This window comes from Drosophila simulans, chromosome X (genome assembly GCF_016746395.2).
Source record: "Drosophila simulans strain w501 chromosome X, Prin_Dsim_3.1, whole genome shotgun sequence".
NCBI lineage: Eukaryota > Metazoa > Arthropoda > Insecta > Diptera > Drosophilidae > Drosophila > Drosophila simulans.
In genome coordinates, this window is record NC_052525.2 from 8,712,605 (window position 1) to 8,738,023 (window position 25,419).

A 25,419-nucleotide genomic window follows, 5' to 3' on the forward strand; every position below is an offset into this window, starting at 1 on the left:
GCAAAATGGAAACTTAAAATAAATATTTAGCGAACAATAAGCGTGTTCAGATATCGATGTCAGGGCATCGCTGGGCCAGACTTTTCACTATCGATATGTGGCTGTGCTGAAATATATATCTAGCATCCCTAGCTGCACTGCATACAAAAGTTCGACGGGAGCAGTAAAGTAATTATTTGTTTAATCCAATAATTATTGACTCCAATCAAATTGGCGGTCTTCTGGTTGTTTTTAATGTCCCACAGCGTGCTAAATTCGCTGAATCAGTGAATAACGGTAACTGTAGCTATAACTGCCTGTGGTGTATAGTGTTCTCTTGTGTTCCTGCGTGTAGGCGTTTGTGTGTGACGGGCAAATATAAAATCGTAACGTAACAAGCAAAAGAGAGCAGCAAAAAACAAAAAGAACAAAAAAAAAAAAAACGTGAAAACGAAAACTACTATAAGGTGGTGACAGTTGCGAAAAAGGCAGTTAGCGCTTTGAATTAGACACTAAAAGCTGACAACGCCGAACAGACAGCGAAATGTTCAGGCATTTCAAGGACCTTTTTCGCCTCCTGTCTGCTGTTCGGTGTGTGAGAGTGTGTGTGTATGCATGTGCGGGCGTGTGTGTTTGAGTGCCTTTTGACCACGACCACCTGGGCGGTAGTCAAGTGGAAATTTTGCGTTCAAGGACAACGGCAGTGCCGCCGCCCCCGCCTCCCCCCCTTTTCGATTGTCACCCCGCGACCCCATCGAGTGTTGTCCTGACCACCACCCCGCCCACCAACTATTACTTTCAAATCGACGACAGTTTGTCTGGTCAGTCAAGAATTGTGTTTATTCCGAAATCCGAAAAAAAGGGAATTCAGTTTTAATTTCACATGGTGTGTGTTAGTGTGTTTTTTTTTCTTGTATTCTGTACGTGTGGGTGCCGTTTTTCTTCGTATTTCGTTTTTTGCCGCGTTGAGTGAGCTTGCGCACACCAATACGAACGAAATTGAGAACTTTTCTTCGCAGAACCGATTTTTCGCTCTCCCTCACTCGCTTATCGCTCCTCCTCTATCTCTTTCGCAGCCCAGCCAGCGCTGCACTCGAAAATAACCGTTTGCGAGCAGCAAGAGAGAGAGCGGCACACATTTGAAAGTGAAATAAATCAAAAAGTACGTGGAAATGGACAAGAAAATATCAGCTGCGGCGCAGAATTGACAAAGTCGATAGGGGGACCAACAAAATCATCCAGGTCCGATAAAGTAAAGCAAAATAAACCAGAACAGTGAAAAAAAAGGGGCAAAGCAGCGGCACTAAATTCCGTTTACCACGTGTGTTCGCTTGTGGTCGCTTGTGTCTGTGTGTATGCAGCTGATTCGGCATGTGGGTGTTTGGTTGCGTGTGTTTGGAGGGGGCACAAAACTAAAGTAGATTTTAAACTACCGCTCACTTCCGCTGATTTAAACGTATTTATTTAGGGAATTAGGCCTTGCCCCAATTGAATTAGTTGGTTCAAGGACTTTGTGGCCCAGCTTGTCCTTGTTAGGGCAGCTATTTTTTTTTTTGCGCAACTAGCGGATAAATGGCTAGAAAGGTCATCACTATGAACGCGCCTGCGTGAACGGGTAGCAAAAACAGTAAGAAGGAGTAAAGAAGAACTTGACGTGTGTGTGTGTGTGTGTGGCGCATAGCTACACATAACGGCGAACAACGTAACGTAAACTTAACGCAAAATGAAACCGATAATACTATCTCCTCCCCCCCTCATTCCATTAATGTTCTAACATAGAAATTAATTGGATAACGGACGATCGGATAAACAAATTCATAGCACGAAATCAATGTTGGTAGTTGTTATTCTTTTTTTTTCCATTGAACTCTCAAACGGCATTATTCCATTCCATCCTGGAAACTCTTGCCGGCTATATTAATTCCAATTAGACTTCATGGGAAAGCGTTATACAAATATACACAGCGTTCTACGCCTAAGGTCGCGTCGCAGTCAAATTGGAAGGAAGCAACAATTCTTATTGGCAGATGATGACATAAAAATATAGATATTTCACTATATAATGAAATTTTGGGAATCAACAAGTTTTCAAAATGAATCATATTTTTATATTTTTTTTTCTTAACTGACTTAGGACTTCAAAATGAATAGCAAAAGTATTACCTATTATATATCAATAGGAATCTGACTTTTAATTCTTGTTGAGTAACGTTAATTATTCCGAATCTTGAAGTAGGTTTTTTTATTGCAGATAGAATTTATCTGAAAAAAGGGCCAAGATACTTTGCTAACATCCGGAAAGTATGCAGCAGTGTGTGTGTGTGTGTGTGCTGTTGCATAAGCCAGATGCGTTGTCAAAGGGGGTTGTCCTGCGTATGGAAAGGGTATACATTGGGTAAAAAACAAATGGCTCATTTGATTTAATGTCAGTTAGGTTCGTCTATATTTGCTAGTTTGTTTACTTTGGCTCTGCGTTGCAGAACTAATATTTTGTTTCGGCTTTATATTTATTTATTTATACATTTTTGTAAATTTCTAGCCAACGATTAACGTGATTTTTGTATCTATTTTGTAAAATACCCATAGGAGCGGCGCTGTCGTCCAATTTGCATCGCCGTGTTCTTCGTCAGTGTTTGTTGTCGTCTCCTCGTTCGTCCTTAATTTTATTTCGTCCTTGTGCAACAAGAAGAACAAGAAGAAGCAAAAGAAAAGCCACATTAACCTGGAGGATCACCGCAATACATAGTTTCCAAATGCTTTAAAAATTATTCGGCAATATCTAAATATCTAGAAAAGTAAGACAAGCAGCGAATCAGCAACAACAATCGAAAACACCAAACAAAAACCAAAAAACTAAGATAAGCCGAAAGTCGAAGGAGGCTCGCAAATTTTTACAAATTTGCAATACATTTTAAGGAAGCGGAAGAGAAGAAGGGGTGTTTGTTGTGCGTCAGTGTGTGTGTGTGTGTGCGTGCGCGTGGATTGAAGGTCCTTCGCTCACTTTTACCCCGGCGAAACGAACTACTGTTGGCCTTTTTTTGCGGCGATAGAAGGGACCTCAATTGGAATGGCCCTGTTGGGAGAGCGTAGGGACATTAGGGAGCAGCAGCAGCAGCAGCAGCAGCAGGATTAGGATCAGGATTAGGAATAGGATCAGCAATAAATGCAAGCTAGCGCAAAGGACTAGAAAAGGAAGCAGCGACCAGGATTTAGGAGCCAGGAAATAGGAAATACGGAATAGCAATCAGGAATCAGGAAACAGGAAAAGCAGCCCAAGACAACAAAACAAAAGGAATCCATTGAATAGACAAAAGACAAGAACTTGTTGTATCAGAGAAGCGCCAAAAGAAAGGTGAGTAGTTTACTACATGCTGAATGAATATGTTCTTAATTGATTAGCCATTCAAGAATAATATTCGCTGCAAAATGTGCCATTGCGCTTCCCGACTGTACTGGTTTTCCTGATCAATCAAAGTTAATTCGTTTGTAGGACAATGACTACTGTGGAGGAGCCTGTCCAGGCGGTTGACACGGTCGATCCGTGTCCTCCGGGGATTCCCAATCTGAAAACCGTTCTCAGCGACGATGCCTCGAACTCATCGGTGCTGGAGGACATCGATGTGAGCAACACGAGCAGCAGTAGCTCCAGTTCTAGCAGCTCCAGCTCCAGCTCTGGTTCCTGCTCTGGATCGGGCACCGATACGGACACCGGCAAGGGCAGCAGTAATGTCGGCAGTCTGGATGTGACCAGCTCTTCGAGCATTGGCTCGGAGACCTCCATCTCATCGACGGGCTCCACAGCCATTGCAGGACCATCCGCTTTGCTAGACGATTCGAACTCATCCGGACTGGGCCTGGTGGTGGATGTGGATAGCAACGGGAGCAGCCAGGAGCTAAGCAGCCACGGCGTCACCGAGCTGGACTCGCTGGAGGACTCGTGCAGCGGCCTAATGATCAAGGATGGGGATAAGCTATGCAAGCTGTGCAGGTGAGAGGGTTGATCATTAGATCATAAGTAGCATCTCCTAAACTGAATTCCAATTAAGTTGCTCTAAACGCAATTGAAGATTTTATTATTATGAATGTAAATCCTGAATTTGTGATGGCATTTTAAAGCTGATCAACCGGTTTACTTGTTTGCCCACAGCTTACGCCTCGTGATGCCGCGCATCTTGTCTTGCCTGCACGTATTCTGTGAGGACTGCCTGCAGTCAGTGGTATCGAAGGACACGATGGCGGCCAGCTCGCCCAACAGCTGCTCCTCGTCTTCGTTCGATGGCAGTGAGCACCACCACCGTCTGTCCGCTCTGCTCATCGAGTGCCCCGTGTGCAAGCAGGAGACACCGCTGGGACCCAAGGGGATCAAGGCACTACCCTGCGACTATATCGTGACCAATATACTGGACCTCTCCAATTTGGAGTCCGAGCACATTGTGTGCACGTCGTGCAAGAGCAAAGAGGAGGCCATTTCGCGTTGCAACGACTGCGCCAACTTTCTGTGCAATGGCTGCGATAACGCCCATAAGTATATGCGTTGCTTCGAAAATCACCATGTTGTGCGCATCGAGGATCTAACCAAGAACGTCCACGACAAGCTGATCATCCATAAGCCAGTGTTCTGCCGCCAGCACGTAAGCGAGAATCTCAAGTACTATTGCTTCACCTGCCAGGTGCCCACGTGCAATGATTGCCTGCTGAGCGATCACAAGGGCAGCGACCATCATTATGAGACGGCCACGGTGGCGGAGCAGGCGGTGCGAGCCGATCTCGAGGAAACTCTGAGTGATACGCTCAAGAAGGCCGACTACTGCAACGATGCGGGTAGCAATCTGGGCAGTGCCCTCACCGAACTCCAGTCACAGCACGATACAGTGCGGCAGCAAATCGAGGATGCCTACAAGTCCTACAAGCGTATGCTAGAATCGATCAAGGATCAGATGCTTAACGAGCTGGGACGCCTGCACTCGGAACGCGAGCTAAAGATCATGGATCTGATGCAGAGCATGGAAAACACGATGGGAAAGCTGCAGCACGCTGCCCAGTTCGGCCAGCGGGCTGTCGAAAAGGCCAATTCCATTGAGTTTCTGCTGCTGAAGCCCATCATCAGTGCCCAGTGCTTGAATCTCATGGAGCAGACGCCCAAGTGCGATGTCAACTATCAGCTGCAGTTTGACTCGAAGCCAGAGATGTTCGAGCAATTCGCCAGGGAGATGTTTGGCAAATTTCAAACGGATCACATTGACTCTAGTCCCAAGAAGCTGGGGATGACCCAGCAGCTGCAACAGCAACAGCAGCAGCAGGTGCAACAGCAACAACATCAGCACCAGCACCAGGTGCAACAGCAACAGCAGCATCAGCAGCAACAGCAGCAGCAGCAACAACAACAACAGGTGCAGCACCAACAGCAGCAGCAAAAGCTTCAGTTGCAGCAACAACAGCAGCATCAACACAACTCGAACAATTTGATTGTCGGCCATCGGGGCAGCTCCTCTGTCCAAGGGCGCCTGACCTCAGCTGTATTCAGCCCCATCTCGCTGCCCTCCTCGCTGCAGAGTTCCTTCGATGGCGACACCAACTCGGTGATGACCAATTTCTCCATGATGGACTCGCCGCCGCAGCCATCATCGCAACAGCAATTGCCATCTGCCCAGCAGCAGTCTCAGCAGCAGCAGCAACAGCAGCAGCAGCAGCAACAGGCGGCGGTGGTGCTGCAGCAGGTGCAACAGCAGCAGAAGCACCAGCAGCACCAAGTGCAGCAGCAGCAACAGCAACAGGGGCTGCACCAGCCAACATCGGCCCAGTCCATGCCGCAGCAGTTGGGGCAGCTCGTTGCACCGCAGGGAATTGTCCAGCAGGCTGGACATGTCAATCTCAACGCTGGTCCCGGCCCGAATATATCCATCAATGGCCTGGGCGCCGGTGGTCCGCCACCTAGTTTTAGCATGCTGGAATACAACATCTCACGACTGGCCAGCTTGACGGAAACAATGCCAGATACTCTCAACGATGCACTGGCTGTTGGAGGAGGAGCAGCCGGACCCGTTCCGAATGTTGTGGCCCAAGTGCCGGGTGGTTCGGCCGTGACTGGTGGAGCCGTTGTGGGAGCATCGCATGCGCATCAACAGCAATCGCAGGCCGTAATGCCGGCATCGGCGGTCACTCCCACGCAGCCAATTACCTTGGCTGACATCCTATCGGGCGACCAGCGGGCGCTTAACAATCTCCAGGCGCTGGCCAAGTTGGGACTCAACAATAATGGTGAGTTTCTTGAAAGCCAATAGATTAAGCTTTCTTTTCGTTTTGTTTTGCTTTTCGGTTTGCTTACATCTTTAAGTTGTTTTTTGTTTTTTTCTTTTTTCCTGCTTGCACCAAATGCATACCCCACACCCACAACACCAAAACCTCTACCAATACCAACCTACAACACACGAAATCCCACAACCAACTCACAGATGATGGGCTTTTGTTAGACGGATCCTCAACGGAAATTGATTTTTTATCAGATTTCTGCATGCCACCGGCCACATCGCCCAGCCTGCAGTCCCTCAATCCAATCGTTGGTGGCGTGGAGGACATGGGACTCAATAACTTCCATGCCGTGGCTGCGCCGGGCACCACCAGTGTGGTCACCGGCCGGAACAAGGCCACTCCGATGCAGATCCGTTGCAAATTCGGTTCACTGGGCACCGCCAAGGGCCAGTTTAATTCACCCCATGGATTTTGCCTGGGCGTCGACGAGGAGATCATCGTGGCGGACACGAACAACCATCGCATCGAGGTCTTCGACAAGATGGGTGCCCTTAAGTTCCAGTTCGGTGTGGCCGGCAAGGAGGAGGGCCAGCTCTGGTATCCGCGCAAGGTGGCCGTGATGCATAACAATGGCAAATTTGTGGTTTGCGATCGTGGAAACGAGCGTTCTCGCATGCAAATCTTCTCCAAGTGCGGACACTTTATGCGCAAGATAGCTATCAGGTAAATATAAATATAAAATCTAAACAATTAGGGAACTAAGTTAATAACACAAATTTGCATTCATCCGCAGATACATTGATATCGTTGCTGGCTTGGCTGTCACAGCAAAGGGTCACATCGTGGCTGTGGATAGCGTGTCGCCCACCGTCTTTGTGATCTCCGAGGAGGGCGAATTGGTACGCTGGTTCGACTGCAGCGACTATATGCGCGAGCCCTCCGACATCGCCATACGAGGTGAGCAACTTACTCCATCCCGAGGATTAGTTCATCAAATAATTCAACGCTGTTGATTTTCCCACCAGACAACGACTTTTACGTGTGCGACTTTAAAGGCCATTGCGTGGCCGTTTTCCAGGACGACGGCACATTCCTCTATCGCATTGGCAACGAGAAGGTCACTTGCTTCCCCAATGGCATTGATATATCGAATGCCGGGGACGTGCTCATCGGCGACTCGCACGGCAATCGCTTCCACGTCGCCTGCTACTCGCGCGAGGGCGCCCTTCAGTCCGAGTTCGAGTGTCCACATGTAAAGGTGAGTATATAGCTATATGGAAGGTAGTTAGCCGTAGCTTAGTAGGTAAATGAATGTTGCAGATATTTTGAATTTTGCATAATTGATTTGGAATTCCGCAGCAGTCTTGATTTGATGTGGTTTCGAACCGAATGCTGTGCGGAGTAATACGCTAACAATGATACATTTGCAGGTTTCCCGCTGCTGCGGACTAAAAATCACATCCGAGGGCTATGTGGTTACGCTGGCAAAGAACAATCATCATGTTCTAGTCCTGAACACCCTCTATGTTCACTGATTGCAAATCAAAGCGCGCAACAATCGTCCATCAGTCGATATGAACAAATATAACTACAAATACTCGTCGGGCAAGATATACGGATGTCGACGGCAGCAGCAATCAACAAACAGCAGCAATAGCAACACCATATGCAACAGCAACAGCAACAGTAACAGCAATAGCAACCTAAACAACTTGGCAAGGAGTCAACACACCGTACACTGCAATGGCAACAGTCAAATGGACAAGATAAGCAGGATAAGTAGCATGAGCAACATTTGCCTCATCGACAGCAACAGCAACAGCAACATCAATCAACCACTGACTACAACAACGTCAGTCATCTAATAGCAAGAATTAGGATAAACTAAGACATTGACACTATCAACAGATGCAGATAGCAGATGCAACTATCCAAATGGGCATATATGTATAAAACAAAATGTTATATGTGTATTTGGGGAATGCTAATAGACTAAATACGAACGAATAACTACGAATACGTGAAAATGAAAAGGTCGAGCTCCTATTTTTTTCGTTTATCTGTATATCTGTCCCCTATCAACGTTCGAATTCTTAAAGCTGGTCGAATCTGCGGCTGCACCCAGTCGCTATATGTGCAGTGCAGTTGGATGCAAATGCAATGCGTTGAATGCGACTTGAAACACATTTTGTTTAAACACAAGAAACACAAGAAACGTTGCCGCTGCAACCGTATAAAACAAATCAACAAACCAATAACAGATGATAAACAAAATGCAACAAATACTATTTTTGATCTCTAATTTAAAAACAATTAGCGCTACTACTAAAAAAAAACAAACATCAACAAATGTAACAAGGAAAAACAAAACAAAATACTTAGTGTAACGAATAACAACAAAAAAAAAGTGGAAAAACAAGAAGAATCGACATGAAAACTTCGGATATTTTCAAAACGTTTATAAAAACAAAAAACTCGTTTTATATTGTTTTTGATTGTATTCCTTTTTAATTGAATTTTTGTTCTTGTTAAAATTGTCATAACACACTCAGACTCACACACACACACGCCACACTCACACAAACACAACTACTTTACATGTTACTTATTATCTATATAGACATATATATTGTTATATCGACCGATTAGCTTTTTTGTGCATACCCTTCCAGAATCTTTTTCTAAAAAACGAAAACAAGAAAAAAAAAAACGAAACACGCATATATATATCTACACCTAGTATACAACATCTATGTATATCTAGCAAAATGTGCAACTTTTGTGCACAGGTTTTTGCTAACAAATAAGGAAGTAAACAATTTGTTGAGGGCGTCATCAGAGGTCGCGTACAGGCAATAATTATAGAAGAAGATGAAATCTAAGTAGTTTATTTCGATTTCAAACTGAAACCAAAACACTAAGATACAATTTCAGAAAATAACAAAAACTGTTTAGGTTTTTCCTTACGCTGCTTATATAAGGTGATATCTATTTATATATAAATCTATATGAGTATATGAAAACAAAACAAAACAAAAAACAAAACAAACTATATATATCTTAAACATATATGTGAAATCCTATGACTATATGACTTTGCCATATAATATACAAAGCAGGACGAGAAGCGTAGGGAGTTAGGCATATAGGGATAGCGAGGGACGGAGGATGACGGAACGAATGGAGGCAATACACACCACACCACACGACAGATATGATACCCAGAGACCCAGAGATCTAGAGATTCATAGATCCAGAGAATACATTCGATATGTATCAACTAAGTGCGTTCTTCACGACAGAGATCCGACATGAACTACAGACAAGAACTCAACATACAAATTAATCTGTAAGCAAAAAAAAAAAAAACCAAACAAAACGAATGCAGATCGCATTAGGCCAACAACTATAATAACTAATACATCAGATTTGATTAAACCTACAGAGATGAAATACGCGTATCTGTTAAGTTCTTATATACATTGTTAAAGAAGCAAAACACACAAAAAAAAAAAAAACAAACGATATTCCTTTTGCTTATAAACAAACAACAAATGCAATACACAAACAAACACACTCACATACACCACAAAACAACACCCAAAAACACTCACGATTTATATAGACGATATAGACAACCATTTAAGATGATATATATATATATAAATATATATATGTGTACGGATACATGCAACATTTCTTTCCCGTTGTAATACAATATAAGGCTGGTTTACTCCCAAGACATTATTATTTATCTATATACAAAATAACATTTTTTAATTGTGTGAATTTTATCATGTGAGAGGCGTTAGGTAGAACAACAAGTGGCGATTAATTTAAACGAAGTTGGGCGAGAAAGCAAAGCGAAGCAAGCAACTTATTTTTTATAGGCTGTAACAACCACATTTATTATATACATATACATCCACAACGTGTACATCTACATTAATATGTGACACCCACACACACACACACACATACACCCATACTCACCCATACATTAAGCATAACAACGAAACGAATCCTTTGTATTGTGAATGTCCTGTTATTTGTTAGTTGTGTTCGAAACTATTTTCGATTCCTTTTTTAAATGTTTTAAACAGCAATAATCTATGTTAATCCCATCATTGGCATTTGTGTACCACAATGCGGCGCGGAGCTAAAAACTGTTTTAATTCTTGTCATTTTTCTAATTTTAATTGCTAGTTTAAGCCTATTTTAAACAAAAAGCGTGTTTGGTTTATGTTAAATGTTGAGTTGTACTAAATACCAAGCAAATGGACTGTGGTCGATCGTGAAGTATCACACCATTTGCATTAACCATCATTTACTATTGTCATTATTATAAATTATTATTATTGTTTAGTTTTTACGTTGTTACATTGTGAGGCTACACACACAATTCTGTTTACATCATTATGGTCTAGTGTAATCTATATAGATAACAACAAACTGCGAGAGCCAATGTGAAACGCTTCTGTTTATGTTATACCACTGAAATTATGATCATTTTACTATACACATTATATTTAAACACTATGTACCCCAAAGTTGTTGATGGTAGACGAGAGGATCTTACAAATGCGAAATGATACCAAGCAAGAGCGAAAGAGAGAGAGAGAGAGAGAGAAAGAAAAAGAGCGAGCGAGAGAGAGAGATAGATAGAGAGAGAGGGTAAAAAATGCAATTTTTTGTGAAACAATTTGGCTGTTGAAATATATAATTTTTAATTTAATTACGTTTTCGCATTTCGTTTATTACAACTTAGGCCCCAATACAAATGTTATAGATTGTGAATTGAATTTACCGCGAAATCGCCAGGATTTCCTTTCCTTAAACCACCTGAACTTCCTTTCCATTTTCGCATAAATACTTTTAATCTTGTCGCGCTGCATTAACTACGGAAGTATTAAGATGAAACATTTTGCTAAAGACAATGGAAACACTCAAATGCAAAGTATACCAAAAGAATTGTTTTTAATCCTAATCGTATTTGTATTGTATATGTATGTTTACCTTTAACTTTTTACTTGATTGTGTTTAATTTCGATTTAAACTTCATGTTTCCCAATTGATTGTCCTTATCTTTGTCTTAGTCAGCAGAATTTTCTGAATTTCTGCGAACACCTAATCAAGCAAAACCAAACTCGAAAACTGTTATAGAAATACGAAACAAAAAACAACAAAGGAAAAACAAAATCCAATGAAAATACCATTTTACATTTGTTTATAGTTTTTATGGAAAGCCCTCAAATGAAATTGTAATTCCACGCGCTTTTATTTTACAAACTAAAACGATCACAACATAAAGAGGTTACATTTACTATATTAATTTTGTGTTTTATTTTTATTTCCTCTCTCTTTGTTGAAACCACAAAATGGAAAAAGTCAATTGTTGCTTTAACGAAAATTATGAATTATGAATTTTAATTTAAGTTTTAGGTTGGATAAGCAAATGATATTATGTGAAATTGTATATGATTTTTAAAACAAAAAACAAAAAACAAACAAACAAACAACTTTTCCACACCAAACACACAAAACGAAGAAGAAAACAACAAATTTATTTCCTATGGCATACAAATTTTAAAAATGAAAAAACCAAATAAACATAAATGTGCTTAAGTTTAAATCAAATTTACAATTTAGTTGAGATTACGCAACTTAACGACGATAACATTTTACTAACTACGTATAAACTATAGGATTTCTAGCGAAAATATATACATACATATATATACATATATATATTTACACACCTGTATATATTTGTATTATGTATACAGTTATGTACGATTAGCGAATGGCCCAGAAGGGGGGCGTGGCCAGGAGAGGGGCGGTACTACCACTAGTCAGCGACAAATACTAATTACTAATTAATTATTACCAATTATGAAACCCAAATCGAATTGAATGGAAACGAAACCCAAGCCGATGCAATAGTAATTAGCAGCACAAGGATTGGACGCAGATTTGGACAAATTGCCATGTAACATTTAACATTTAACATTTAACAACTAATACCGACTGACAAATATTGACCAAGGCCGCCCTCCCACCCCCTTCTCCGCCTACCCCCGCCACCCACTGCGCTCTAGTTTTCAATGCCGAAGCTGCATAAAAAGCAATAAAAAAAACCACAAATGAAAGTGAGGAATGAGAATTTTCTAAGTTGCCTACGCGCTGCAAATTGTGACAAAGTGAAAGCTTTCCACCTCAACTCTATACATCAATAGTTTAACAACATTTGTATCGAATATTACGAGTATATATACATTAATTTTCGATTCGTATTCCCCGTACTTTATGGTTTTACTTCACTCTATTGCAACTCAGCGAACTCAGTAAAACGAAAGTAAAACCTGAACAACTAATTAGGAAGTATCCAAATTTACACAGACAAAACAGAACACCACACATGTTTCTCAATCACTCGATATACTTGTAGTTATTTTAATTCCCAATCGACACACGCATATTATTATGATTATTATTATAATTATGATTATGAAACTCTATATACATACATATATTGTCGATAACTGGCGAGATCAAATCGAGAAATCAAGCGAATGAAGGACGAACCTTTTGATAAAGATGCTGCCAAAGATTTTTTATACAATCGATGTGGAAAATTCGAAGAGCGGAAAAACCATTTAGATTTATTACGAAAGTAGCATATTGAATATTGTCCACCTTATTTTTACGATAATTATTTGATTAGTTCGGTCAAGTGTATTAATTTTGTTACTCTTTTTTTTTTGTGGTCAAAATAAATGAAACGAAATGCAAACAAAAGCGAGATATTTTTGAGACTTTTGCTCAAAAGCCAAGCCAGTAAATGTAAAAAAATGTACTTGCTATGGATTCAGGATTCACGATAACCGATAAACAATTAACGATTATGTATATCGAAGTATTTGAAGCTGAATTTGTTGGCTGATTTTGTTCCTCGATGCGACGCTTAAACAAAACACACACACTTCGTGCGGATGTAAGACATAAACCACTAGACATGCATATACGATATGCATATTGAACGTGCAGATATATAGATTCGAGTATATGTCTACAATCAAATGAGTCAAGGTCACGATGGCTTAGCTAACTACACACTAAACACCACACACAACACACACACCACAACGAGCACACAACGCCTCCTGCTCCACCACCCACTCCATCCACCCCGCCATCAGTCACCACCCACAGGCACCTTCAAACACCTCCAAACACCTTCAAACACCTCCAAACACCTTCAAACACCCCACCCCGCCCCTCATGGTTTGCCCAGTTCAGTAAATCGTAATTCGACTTGTATCATACTTGCATTTAGTTCAATTCCGAGACAAGAGCCACAAGTAACTAACATAAATCGAAGGTAATGAAAGCATGAAATGAAAAGAAAAAAAAAAACAAAACCACAAGAGGAAAAAAAAACAACCCAAACAAACGCTTTATACATCAAATTATTTTAATATAAATGTATAACAAGACATATATCTATATATACATATACAAGCAGACATATACAAAACCAACAACAAATATATTACGTATTTTAGTTAAAGCGAAGTACATTTTTTAAGGTGTCTCTGCCCCCCCAGAGAACTAATTCAAATAAAAGAAACTCAACCTATATAGACAGTCCCCAATTCAAAAAGCGGAGACGTTCGATGAAAACAAAAAAACAAAACAAATTTACTAAATTATTTATACATGCGTACATATACTTACATATATGTAAAACAATAATTGATAGAAACAAAAAAAATGAACAACAGAAATACAATCTAGTGTACGTCAATTTTTTGATGATATTTTTCGCCTTATTATAGACAAACAAAACGGAAACGATGGGAAACCGAAATTCGAGGTAAAGAGTTAGTTGAAACCGAGTGGAGTTATGTAACTCGGCTTCCAGTAGGTCAAAACCAAAACCAAAACTAAAAAACAACACTTTTTAAATCAAAGCAGAAGAATTTTTCGGGATTTATTTGCGGGCGTAGAACGGAGATCACATGTCAAGTTGATAAGAAATAACAAAAAATGAAACACTAAACGACAAGCAATCAATTACCAAAAAAAAAAAAAAACAAAATGAATTATATATTATACGGATAAATCATAAATAACATTAAGCGATGGAAACTGAACGAAAACCAACAGCAACCACAACCAATATGTAATCAAAAGCAAGTTTACAATACACACACGACAACTAAAACTAAAAACAAAAACTAAAAACCAAAAACAGAACACAAACAACCGAACATTATCAAAAATGAAAAACAACAGAATAATATTGAAGATAAAAACAAAGAAACTGGAAACTTAAAGCAAGCAAATCAATTAAACACTTTTAAAAATCGATCTAGCAATTCGACAAGTAAAACATTTTACCTAATACTAATAGTAAAAACTAAAAACTAAACTAAACTATTTGATGATTTGCCTGCTATGAAGAGAGAAAAGCAAACAAGTTCCTCAATTTTATGATTTATGTATTTAAACACTTTTGTTTTACGCTTAAGTTACTATAATTTCACTTTAGCATCGTAGCATTTTTGTGTAATAACTTAACACTCACGAAACAATTGTTGATAATATTGAGTTGTGTTCAGCTTATGTGAATTATGTGAACGATATATTAATATGTAGGTAAATTAAAATATAGTGAAAACCAGGGATTGAAAAGTAATTTAGTGTGGAAATCTGGAAATTTGTACGCCCCTTATTACTTTGTAAAACTCCAGAAATAAAAACGAGCCAAAAAGAATTTATGAAACAATATACTGAACATTAAACCCTTGATTTTTCTTTTAACTTCTAAGCATTTATATCTCTTGCCTGAAAAAAATCTCTGTTCAGATATTGCATTTAAGTCATCGACCATTTAATGCTTTTCGCTTGATCTTAATGTTTAGAAAATATGTAGATTCCCAAACCAAAAAAAAAAAAAAAATGTCAAAAAAACCAAAAGAGAGGCTAACAATGTAAAAAAAACTCCCTGGTCGAGTTGTTGTGTTAAATTTGCGTACATATCACTGGGAATTATTTACACTATGCTACCAAAAAACCAAACAAACGAACGAACGAAAAAACAAACAAAAAAAAAAAACCAAAAACAAAATGAGAAATGTGAATTTTTTGCATAATGTTTACACACTGTGCCGGATATTTATACACCATAATGGGGATTGGTTTTTCGATTTCGGTTTTACACACCACCAATATGGTTTTCTTCGATCGATTGTTGCTCACCATTTTTTTTTGTCAGTGTATGTTCGGTGCGTGCGAATGGGAGTGTAGTGTTTTTGAATATATTATTACTAAGCGCATATGTCTTATAGAGGAAACATCACACAGAAACTAAAACTATAGTGCCATGATTCATGATAGACAATTGAAAAACGATAAGGATAGTAAGGATGAATTGTTTATTGATGTGCTGTAACATTTAGTGAGTCCTTTTTTGACAACCAAACCAAACAAAACCAAGTAATGGATACAAAAATTATATACATGCATATTTACTAGTTTATAGCGAACCAAAAACCAAAACCAAGTTAGTAACAACAAATTGCAATACAAAACGAAAATGATAACGAATAAAAGCTTTTCGTGTTTGGGCCAGATGGAAGCTAGGATCGCGAATATGATCGGGATGTGAGAAGGAGCTAAGCGGCAGGATACCATATGAAAACAGAAGCAATTAGAAAGCTTTTATTTTTCTAGAATTTTAAAACCGAAAAACCAAAACCAAAACCAAAAGCCGAACAGCTAGGAAACCAGAAACTAAAGCTAATGAACATGAAAAACCAACTTCCTAATTTCTCTCAGCGCAAACGAAACCAAACAACTTAAATTAACAAACTAACACTAACTAGTAGCGAAAAACAAGATGGCATTGTGGGTATATATCGATATATCCGATATATCCGATATAAGTACTAGTCTTAGAACCATAGAGCAATAAAAAACATAGCAAGTAATGCCGATTCAAAATAAATTGTCTCTGGGGTTGTTCAAAAAAAAAAAAATAGTAAGGATGCGTTCAGCAAGCCGACGAGAAATGCAAATGAAACCAACATTTTTATGTGTAGCGAATATTATGGAAAACAAAATTTACACAATTAACAATAAACAACACAATTATACATAGCTCGATAATAATAACAAATTATATATATATACATGTATATTCGAATTAAGATATGACCAAAACAAAAAAAAAACCAATAGAAACCGAAAACTTTTCCGCGCCTTGGCAAATTTTTAAGTAACATATATATACATATATATATATACATATATATATATTAGTGTATAGATACCAATTTAGAGGGCAGGAGTATCCAGATCGGAGCGAGCTACACTGCAAGAAACTTTGCCACACCACTAAGACAGATAAACCAGACAACGAGGTGTGCTAGCAAAACCCAATCCCAAAAGCAAATACGCATAGATTATCCAGTCCCCATAGAGAACAAATAATCGACATTTCAAGCAAACGTAATGCAAAACCCAATAAACAAATTCCCTGTGTTGTCAAATGGCTTTAAACAAAAATGCGATTGCGAATGATGCAAATGAATAATGCGAATAAACAATGTAAAATGATTAGTGGAAAACCCGAAAATCAGATACGATTTGTAAACCATAAGCAGATATTTTGTCAGCTAAGCAAAGTGTGCGAAAGAACAAAAAAACAAAAAAATATAGGGAAACATTTTTGGGGTCGAGTGCAGGAACACAACAATATTTTTGGGCACCAAATATACAGTCAACTTATTGTATTGCATTACGATTACGAATACGATAACGATATTTATACATATACTACCTATATAGGACTACGACTACGTATGACGATGAAAATCAATTGATGAATCGATGAAAAGTATGATATATGAAATATGATATGATGCAAACCCAAAACTTACAAACATATTACCATTAGAATGTTTTATGAATTATATACACCTTATATACATGATATATACATGACATATACATGTGTAAATTAGCCTAAACGATAAGATGTTGAATGAATTTTATGTGAGTTATTTTTGATGTTGTATAGTTAAAAACGAAAGCATAACAAACCAAAACAATCTCCCTTTAAGCAACCAAAGCGATAACAAATTACAATTGTTGGGCATTTTAATGAAACTAAAAACATACAGAGTGCAATACAATAAAAAACAAAAACGACAAAAAAACAAAAAAATTTAAGAAAAGAGCAAACTTAAGGCACAGCAAACATTTTTTTCGAGCGGTTCGAAGCGATATATATATATATATATGTTTACTCAATACTACTCGTATTCAACAAGGATTTTTGAATTTACTTTGAGAATCGACGACCGACAAAACAAACAGAAAACTAAAAAAAGCTGCCTCAGAAGTAAAAATTGAATTAACTTAAAATTTACTAAGCGATTATATATACACATATATATTTCATATGGACAGTGGGCGCCAAAAAAAGTAGCCACTGTGTATATATTGCAACTCGAACAAATGGAATTTTACCAAGAACGCAAACCGGAAACGGGAATGAAGTGAAAGGAAAGCGGAAGCGAAAGCGAAACTAAAGACAACACCAAAAAACAAATGATTTAAACAAATTTACAAGAAACATGTGTATTTGTATTCTCGTTTCTTTTGTAGGGCAGCATTTAGTTTGTAGCACAAGGGTTAAGGACAAACACCAATAATGATTAATGCGATTTAATTAAACAGCAAAGTGTGAAGTTTTAAATGAAAGCCTATGGCAAAGGCATATGAAAATGTTCCTCTAGAACCAAGCTAATCGAAATTGTTCGTCTATCCACATCTGACCGACCCTTGTGACCTTTTCAATCGACTCTGATTTGTGCTAGGCAAACTTTACACATTTAATAATATATACACATATACATACATATATAGTATTTAGCGAACGGGATGGCGCAGATTTAAACTATTTACATACTTATAACTATGTGAACTACAGAAACCAACTTATACCATTTTTGCTGACTGTACTCCTTAGGCTTTTTACACCTTTTACCATTTTACTCGCAAACGGCAGACTATTTAACGAACGATAAGTAAAACTCTTGCATGCCACACACTCAAACTCAAAACTCTAACTCAAAACTCTAACTCAAAACTCAAACTCCAACTCGAACACAACTCAGATATACATACATATATGTATATTCGGATATGGTAGACAAGATATAGACTCTGTGGCAGCACCCTATATACCTGCATATATGGAGCCACAAGAATAAGTTTGAATTGTTCGGAGCAGGTGACTCCTGGATTTATATAGAACCCCAACAGTCCATCAAACCCTCGGATAGAACCCAGCCCCCTCCCGCCTGTGATAGTCTTGAATCGATGATATATACATACATATATGTAACTAATTTGTTTGATTTTGAAAACCCCTACTTCTCACAACTAGTTTCGATGCGCGCGTGTGTGTGTTTTGCTTTGATATGCTTTACATATATGTACGTATTGAATTATTTATAAAATATACAACTTAGCGTTTACAAATATTATACAAATTTTGAGAAGCAAGCGTGGATAGTAAAAACAAATATTGACAATATTCATTTGTTGAGCCGTACACCCGAAAAACCTTAGACATATCTTTATGTTGCTGTCAATTTAGTTGTTTAGGCGCTTTTTCCAACATTAGTCAAAAGGCAAAGTAGCCAATAGCTGCAGTTTGAGCAATTTTTTGCGCTAGTTAAAAACTAAATTCGAAAATTGCTAGAAATTCAAGCAAACCCCAAACGAACAAAAAACCAACGACATATCCTTCTTTTTTGTTTAATTAATTGGCAGAATAGTTGAAATTGAATGTGTTTGGCGTTATTTGAAGCGAGAGCTGCTTGTGACCCCAATTCCTGCGTTTGGTGACCCCGATTTACCCGCAGCATTGGAATAACGAACACACACATGCCTACACTGAGCGAACTTTTGAACCAATTATACAATAAAGCATTATAAGAACAAAGATAGCATTCTAAATGGTAACAGTACCTTTAACGAAACTCATACGATAGATAACTCTGAAGTATTGATTTGGATTTGGATATGGATTTGGCTTTGGATTCTGATTTCGATTTCGAATTCGATTCGAATTACGATTCAATCTGCCAGCAGCAATCTTCATCGAATATCAATTTTCGAGCTGACAATATTTTATTGAATATTGTGCCATGAAGCGAATGAACTATATTCAATTGAATTTTTAGCATTCAGCTAGCTATCCATCCCCCCAAAATGAGAAATCCTGATTTTGTAATTTTTTTGCAAAAATGGTTTCATTTAACAATTATATCTACACACCATTTTACGGCAAAAAGTATCTACAGATATTTTTGTATATTTAACAAGCACGTGAGAAACTTCAAGATCCCCAAAAAAAACCGAAATTTGGTCCGAATTTTTTCAGGCAGCATGACAAATGAATTGTATTATCAAGGAACGACATATATATATATATAAATTATATATGTATATATATACATAAATAGTGCGTGTAATAACTAGAATCACATAATTCCATCCACTTTTGATATTTTAACAAACGATAAAAAAAAAAACAAAACGAACAAAAAAAAAACAAGAAAAAAATATTTATTAACTTGATGAAGCATCTTAAGTGTTTGAATGTTGTCTTATAAAAACTAATACAAACAAATTATATATGAAAATATATTATAGTATATATGGATATGTAAGTTAAGGGCGTGTCATTCCTAAAACAACAACAACAGCAAGAAAAACCAAAAACACAATAAGTAAGAAGCGTATTTAAGCAGATTGTGGGTAGAACAAACATTTGTTTCGTTGTGCTTTTTACACGAAAATGTTGAAAGTCCTTTCCCAAGGGTTCGTTCAAACGAGTTCGAGTTTTCGAGTTTTCGAAGGCCTGGTACAAAAGTTTCTAAACATAGGGCTCAACCTCCAAAGGCACAGGCACTTTAGCACCCTCCAAACACTTGCCCAGTAATAATCGAAAACCACCCCCTTGAAAAATGGGGAATACTTTCTGCCTAGGACGAAGGACGAAGGAGCGGCAGATGGGTGTCCTTCGGCCAGCTATACACACACACACACACACTCACACCCACTCACTTGGATATTTATATATATACATACGTATGACTATATAATATAGTGGCACCAAGAAATATGTAATGTCTTATTGTAGAAAACGGTTATTGATATTTACACATCAAGAAAAGAAAAAATGGAAGTAAGCGCGTCTAACAACAAAAACATATATATACATATATATACTTATATATATATATATATATATATATATATATATAAACTTAACTATATAAGAATGCTTTAAATTATACTCAGAACAAAATATATACAATATACACTTATATATATTTACGAGGATACGAGAAACCGAAATCAGTTAGGAACCTTTTTCTAGAATGTTATGTCTTCCCTTTGAATCAATTAAGCAAAACAACAAACAACAAAATGATAGAAACAATTGATCGAAACCGCTTGACCAAAACTATAGTGAAAACCAAAAGCAATTGAGAGGTAAATCAAAGCTTCGATGGAAAAATGAAAATGAAAATATGAACGGAAAAACCAAAGAGTTAACTTTAGCACTGCAGCAGCCAAAAAGGAAAAACAAAAAACAACCTAAGAACCTAGTAACATTGACAAACTACAATAAGATGGGAAAGCTATTGAACTCCAATCTAAGCTAAATAACATAAACAAAAACCGAATCAACTCACGCAGAACAACCTGTTTCATCCAGCCACAAATTTACCTAAACTAACTAAACTTGGCAACTGCAACTGAAACTAATACAACAACCTACGGTACTTATAGACCCTAAACTTATCCTATAGTTTGCAGCAACTCAACTCGAACTACCAACTACCAACTACCAACTACAAACTCAACTACAAACTCAACTCAACTCAACTCAAGACATTATCTATAAGCATCGAACCGTATCTGGGTTCCATTATCATCTGTTGATCGTTCTGAGTTTTCATTTTGACACGAACGAAAGCGTAATTATATTTATAGTTCGAATTATTATATCCAACTAATGACGTAAATAAATTTGACAAATTATATATACACACGCACATATGCCTATATATGTATACATACCTTTAATGAGTATAACAACAAGAACAAGAACAAGAACATGAACATGAAATTGCAAATGAAAATGAGGAAAATCGCAGACTACTCAGTGCAACAGATAAGACTAGAAATTGATTACCTGAACCTTGAGAACAAAAGTTTGAGTTTTCATTCTTAATTTAACAAAGAAAATCGATGGGAGCGAAACCATAACAATTACAATTACAATTACAATTACACAAGCAATAACAATTGACAGAATCGAGATACTACTTTAATCGTAAACAGCAATAAAATTGAAGAAGTCAGTCAACACACATACATATACTCGTACACACACACACACACATCTAGAGAATCCTTGCCAGAAATCCAGAAAGTATAAAGCCCTTACTTCCAATCTTCTCCTTTATATTCAGCGAATAGTTCAGGAATTGCGGGGATATAAGAACTATGGAGAATTATGTCGGTTTCCAAATAGTTTTGAAACATTTTTAATTAGCTCTTAACACACTCGAAAACATTTTCGAAAATCAGCAAAACTATGGCGTCCTAGAATCTAAAGTCAAATTGTTTGAATATTGTTTTTAAGTAGGATTTTTGTGTATTCAAAACTTTTGAAATATTCTATACTAGGTTGATTTTTTCGAGTGTAGCACCCGTAGAGTCTTTTCTTTTTGTTTGGCTTTAATGGACCTTTTATCCTGGTCAACTTGCTTCCCCTCCAACTTCTTTACATGGTTGTGAACGAAAAAAAAGGGCTAACAAATTAGACCAATTCCTCAATTCTTCATTTCGATCTCAGCCAACTCGGTCGCACTTTGAACCCTTAGACACTCTGAGAAAATAGGAATAACAATTGTTAGCAAATTCGATTCGTGTGCCCTCCTTTAATGTCTTGTACTTGTAACCAATGATCATAATTATACACATATATCGACTATATTTACAAAGCAACAATAACCGAAACCAATTGTATTGTAGTGCTAAAACGGATGTAGGAATGCGAAACAATTTTCCAGAACGCAGGATATGTCTTAGATACTTTTGCTCATTGGGTTCCAGATGCGTTAGTGTAGCGGAAACCAAATATTTAAACATAAAACATAGCTAATTGTGTGTATTTACATATTAAAGTTTACAACAGCCAGCGGCAGTGGGAGAAAGTTACGATGTCCTGTAGAATTTTTGAAAGCGTTTTCGTATTCAAACCAAAACACAAATTATGGCCTAAATATGAAACTAGAACAAAATATATACCTATATGTATACATATGAATTGTACTTCAAATTATGTCTAAAGCAAGCAACAACAACAACAACAACAATTACAAGTGTCTGTATTTTTTTTAAGCAAAACCAAAAACAAAAGAAGAGAAAAAAAAACGAAAAAAAAACCCATTGCAATCAGGTACTGAAATCAAAATTTTTGTAAATTATATAAAACAAAAGCAAGGAATGGTTTTCGTCAAAGGGATAGAGAAACAAACTAGAACAACCGAAGATATTATGATAAATGGTTTATAGGAACTAGCGTTCAATCGGCGAGTGAATATTTGTATTCGATCCTTATTCGTTTATTCGAACATTTCTGTAGCATACTTAGCAGGGCAATGAAACCCCCGCGTCCTTGGGCCAAAAAATCACGACACAAGGAACAGAAACAAAGGCAAGGAAATTAAATGAAATGATGAAATGGAATGAATATAAGGAAATGAAACACTCATATTTAAATACGTACAGCTATATACTATTACTAGTTGTAACTTTATGTCACTAAGTAGATGCGAAATCGGGGGAAAAATCGACGAATCGGCGAAGATGAAAAATTGTCCAGACGTTCAACGAAACCAAATGCAATATTTAATTATACAACAAAACTAACATAGAACAAACAAGCGAGTATATGAATATATATATTTTACAATTGATTTATATAACGTATAAGTAAATGCCACATCATTTTTCGTGTAAAGCCTATTGAATTGTTTGTTAAACATTTTTTGAAACATTTTCTTTACGAAAAACTAAGAATGGGCAGAAAAAAAAACCATAAAAAAACGAAAAAAAAATCACAGCTCACACAAAGTTACGCCAAAAGAAATGAAAACCAGAACAAAAAAATTTATATACATTTATCGAAGGAAAAATATATACAACAAATATAAATTTTAGTGATTAATGTAAGCAAAGAACCAAAATGAAATATTCATTTTTCAAAACGCAAATAACTCAAGTTTGGAGAAAATGACAGCAAACAACACTACGAAAATAGCCTTACCATGTTTTCCAAAAAGAAAAAACTCGATAACTTTTACATTTTGCGTTTCATTTTTTCCCATTTTATTTTAAAGTTCCATTATTCCAACACGAAATTGACGAGTAACGAAAATATTTTTACAAAACATTAAAAAAGTTAGAAAACCGAATAAATAATGAAAAACTAAACCTAAAATGCATAACGCTTCCGACAATAAGCTTTGGCCACACTATTGTAATAATAATATTGAAAAAAAAAAACCAAAACGGTAGAAAATGGATATGGAAAATCGAAGATGAAATGCAGTTTCAAAAATGAAGTTTTTGCACTTACGAACGAATACGGAATTACAACGCCCAATGACAAATTAAAGTAAAAACATAAATATTTGCCCAATTTAGTCAACAGACATACATATAGATAAAAAAAATTAACTATGTACTTATGTAGTAGCCTGGTTCTACTGTATATTTTTATTAAATGAAGTTGTATTGCAGAATCAGCAAAGCAAATGTATTTTCATGACACGCATTTGAAGCGAACATATCAAAACCGAATACCGCATACGAGAATACGGAAAATACGAAATTATCTATAAATTACCGATACCGATTACCAATTACCGATTACCAATTAACGATTACCAACTACCGATTGGATGTTATCAGTGAGCGTAAAACCGTTGAACGTTTAGCCCCAAAAGCAAAGAATTTCGAAAATAACTATAAATTTGGAAGCTGGCAGATAAACTAGGTACCGGTAGGTGTCTTGCAAAATATTCGCGAATGAAAACATAAACATAAATTATAGCAAAAAAAAAAAGAAAAGAAAACTCGAGTTCTTAAGCTGTTTCATCATTTATTATTGACAAATATTTACAAGCGCATTTAGGACGCAAAATGTGAAGTATAATATGCAATTGAAGCCATAATACCAATTATAACAAATCAAATGCGAGATGAATACGAAAAATACAAAAAAAAAAAAACAAAAAAAGAAATCACACAAACTGAATCTAAATTAAGCATGAATATTTTTTGCTGTGTCTTAGTCCATGTGTCGTAACGAATTTATTGAACTAAATATTATACATTATTAAAATTAAAGAAAAAAAACACGAAAACCTTAACTAAAAAATATCTTAACATTTTTTGTTTTAAACGAATAGAATGCAGGCAATGAAAGAAAATCTCTACAAAATTAAGCACAAATTTTTTCAGAAAAAAAAACCAACAAAAAATTGAAAAATACTAAGAAATTGCCTTTTACTTATATTTTTTTTTCTACTATAACAAATTGAATTATTAATAATATACAACACACGCTGAATTCATTAAAGCATACAAGCGCGCCTAAAAACATCTGTGACTAATGAAAAAAAAAACAAAACATATATAATTGAAAATCACGAGAAATCTGCAATCGAAAATGAAAAACTCCAATAAAATAATCGTAAAATGCGGGAGGTACAAGAAATTGTTGAGCAACATATGGCAAATACATATACTAGCTACAGTTTAACTAATTATTGATAACGGTACATACATTCTACATATGTACAGCCGACACTTACACTCACACACCAACAGCCACACCCACACACAGACACATATACATATACAGATATACCAGTACATGCAAAACCTAGTTGTATTTGTATGTGGGATCATACTTGAGTAGAGATTAGAAACCAAAAACCGACAATTTATACATTAGTATTTATGCAACAAGCTACTTTTACTTACACGCAACTGTGTGTGGTATATAGTACGATATATATGTAA

General features: G+C 37.0%; 1 protein-coding gene across 7 annotated transcripts; it reads left to right on the top strand.

Annotated features, from left to right (window-relative positions):
- The first annotated feature begins 56 nt into the window (after positions 1–56).
- Positions 57–24,819, top strand: LOC6725512 (E3 ubiquitin-protein ligase TRIM33). 7 transcript variants are annotated; one of them, XM_039296831.2, is made up of 9 exons: positions 84–168; positions 1,056–1,141; positions 2,566–3,331; positions 3,470–3,967; positions 4,127–6,237; positions 6,432–6,951; positions 7,022–7,185; positions 7,254–7,486; positions 7,659–24,819. In XM_039296831.2, the coding sequence occupies exons 4-9, from the start codon at positions 3,474–3,476 to the stop codon at positions 7,761–7,763; spliced, it is 3,627 nt and encodes a 1,208-aa protein (XP_039152765.1). In that variant the 5' UTR covers positions 84–168; positions 1,056–1,141; positions 2,566–3,331; positions 3,470–3,473; the 3' UTR covers positions 7,764–24,819. The 7 variants fall into 7 exon arrangements, with proteins under 7 accessions (XP_039152761.1, XP_039152766.1, XP_039152765.1 ...); XM_039296827.2 differs by lacking the exon at positions 1,056–1,141 and having other exon boundaries at positions 57–168; XM_039296832.2 differs by lacking the exon at positions 1,056–1,141 and having other exon boundaries at positions 57–168; positions 6,483–6,951.
- The last annotated feature ends 600 nt before the right edge of the window (positions 24,820–25,419 follow it).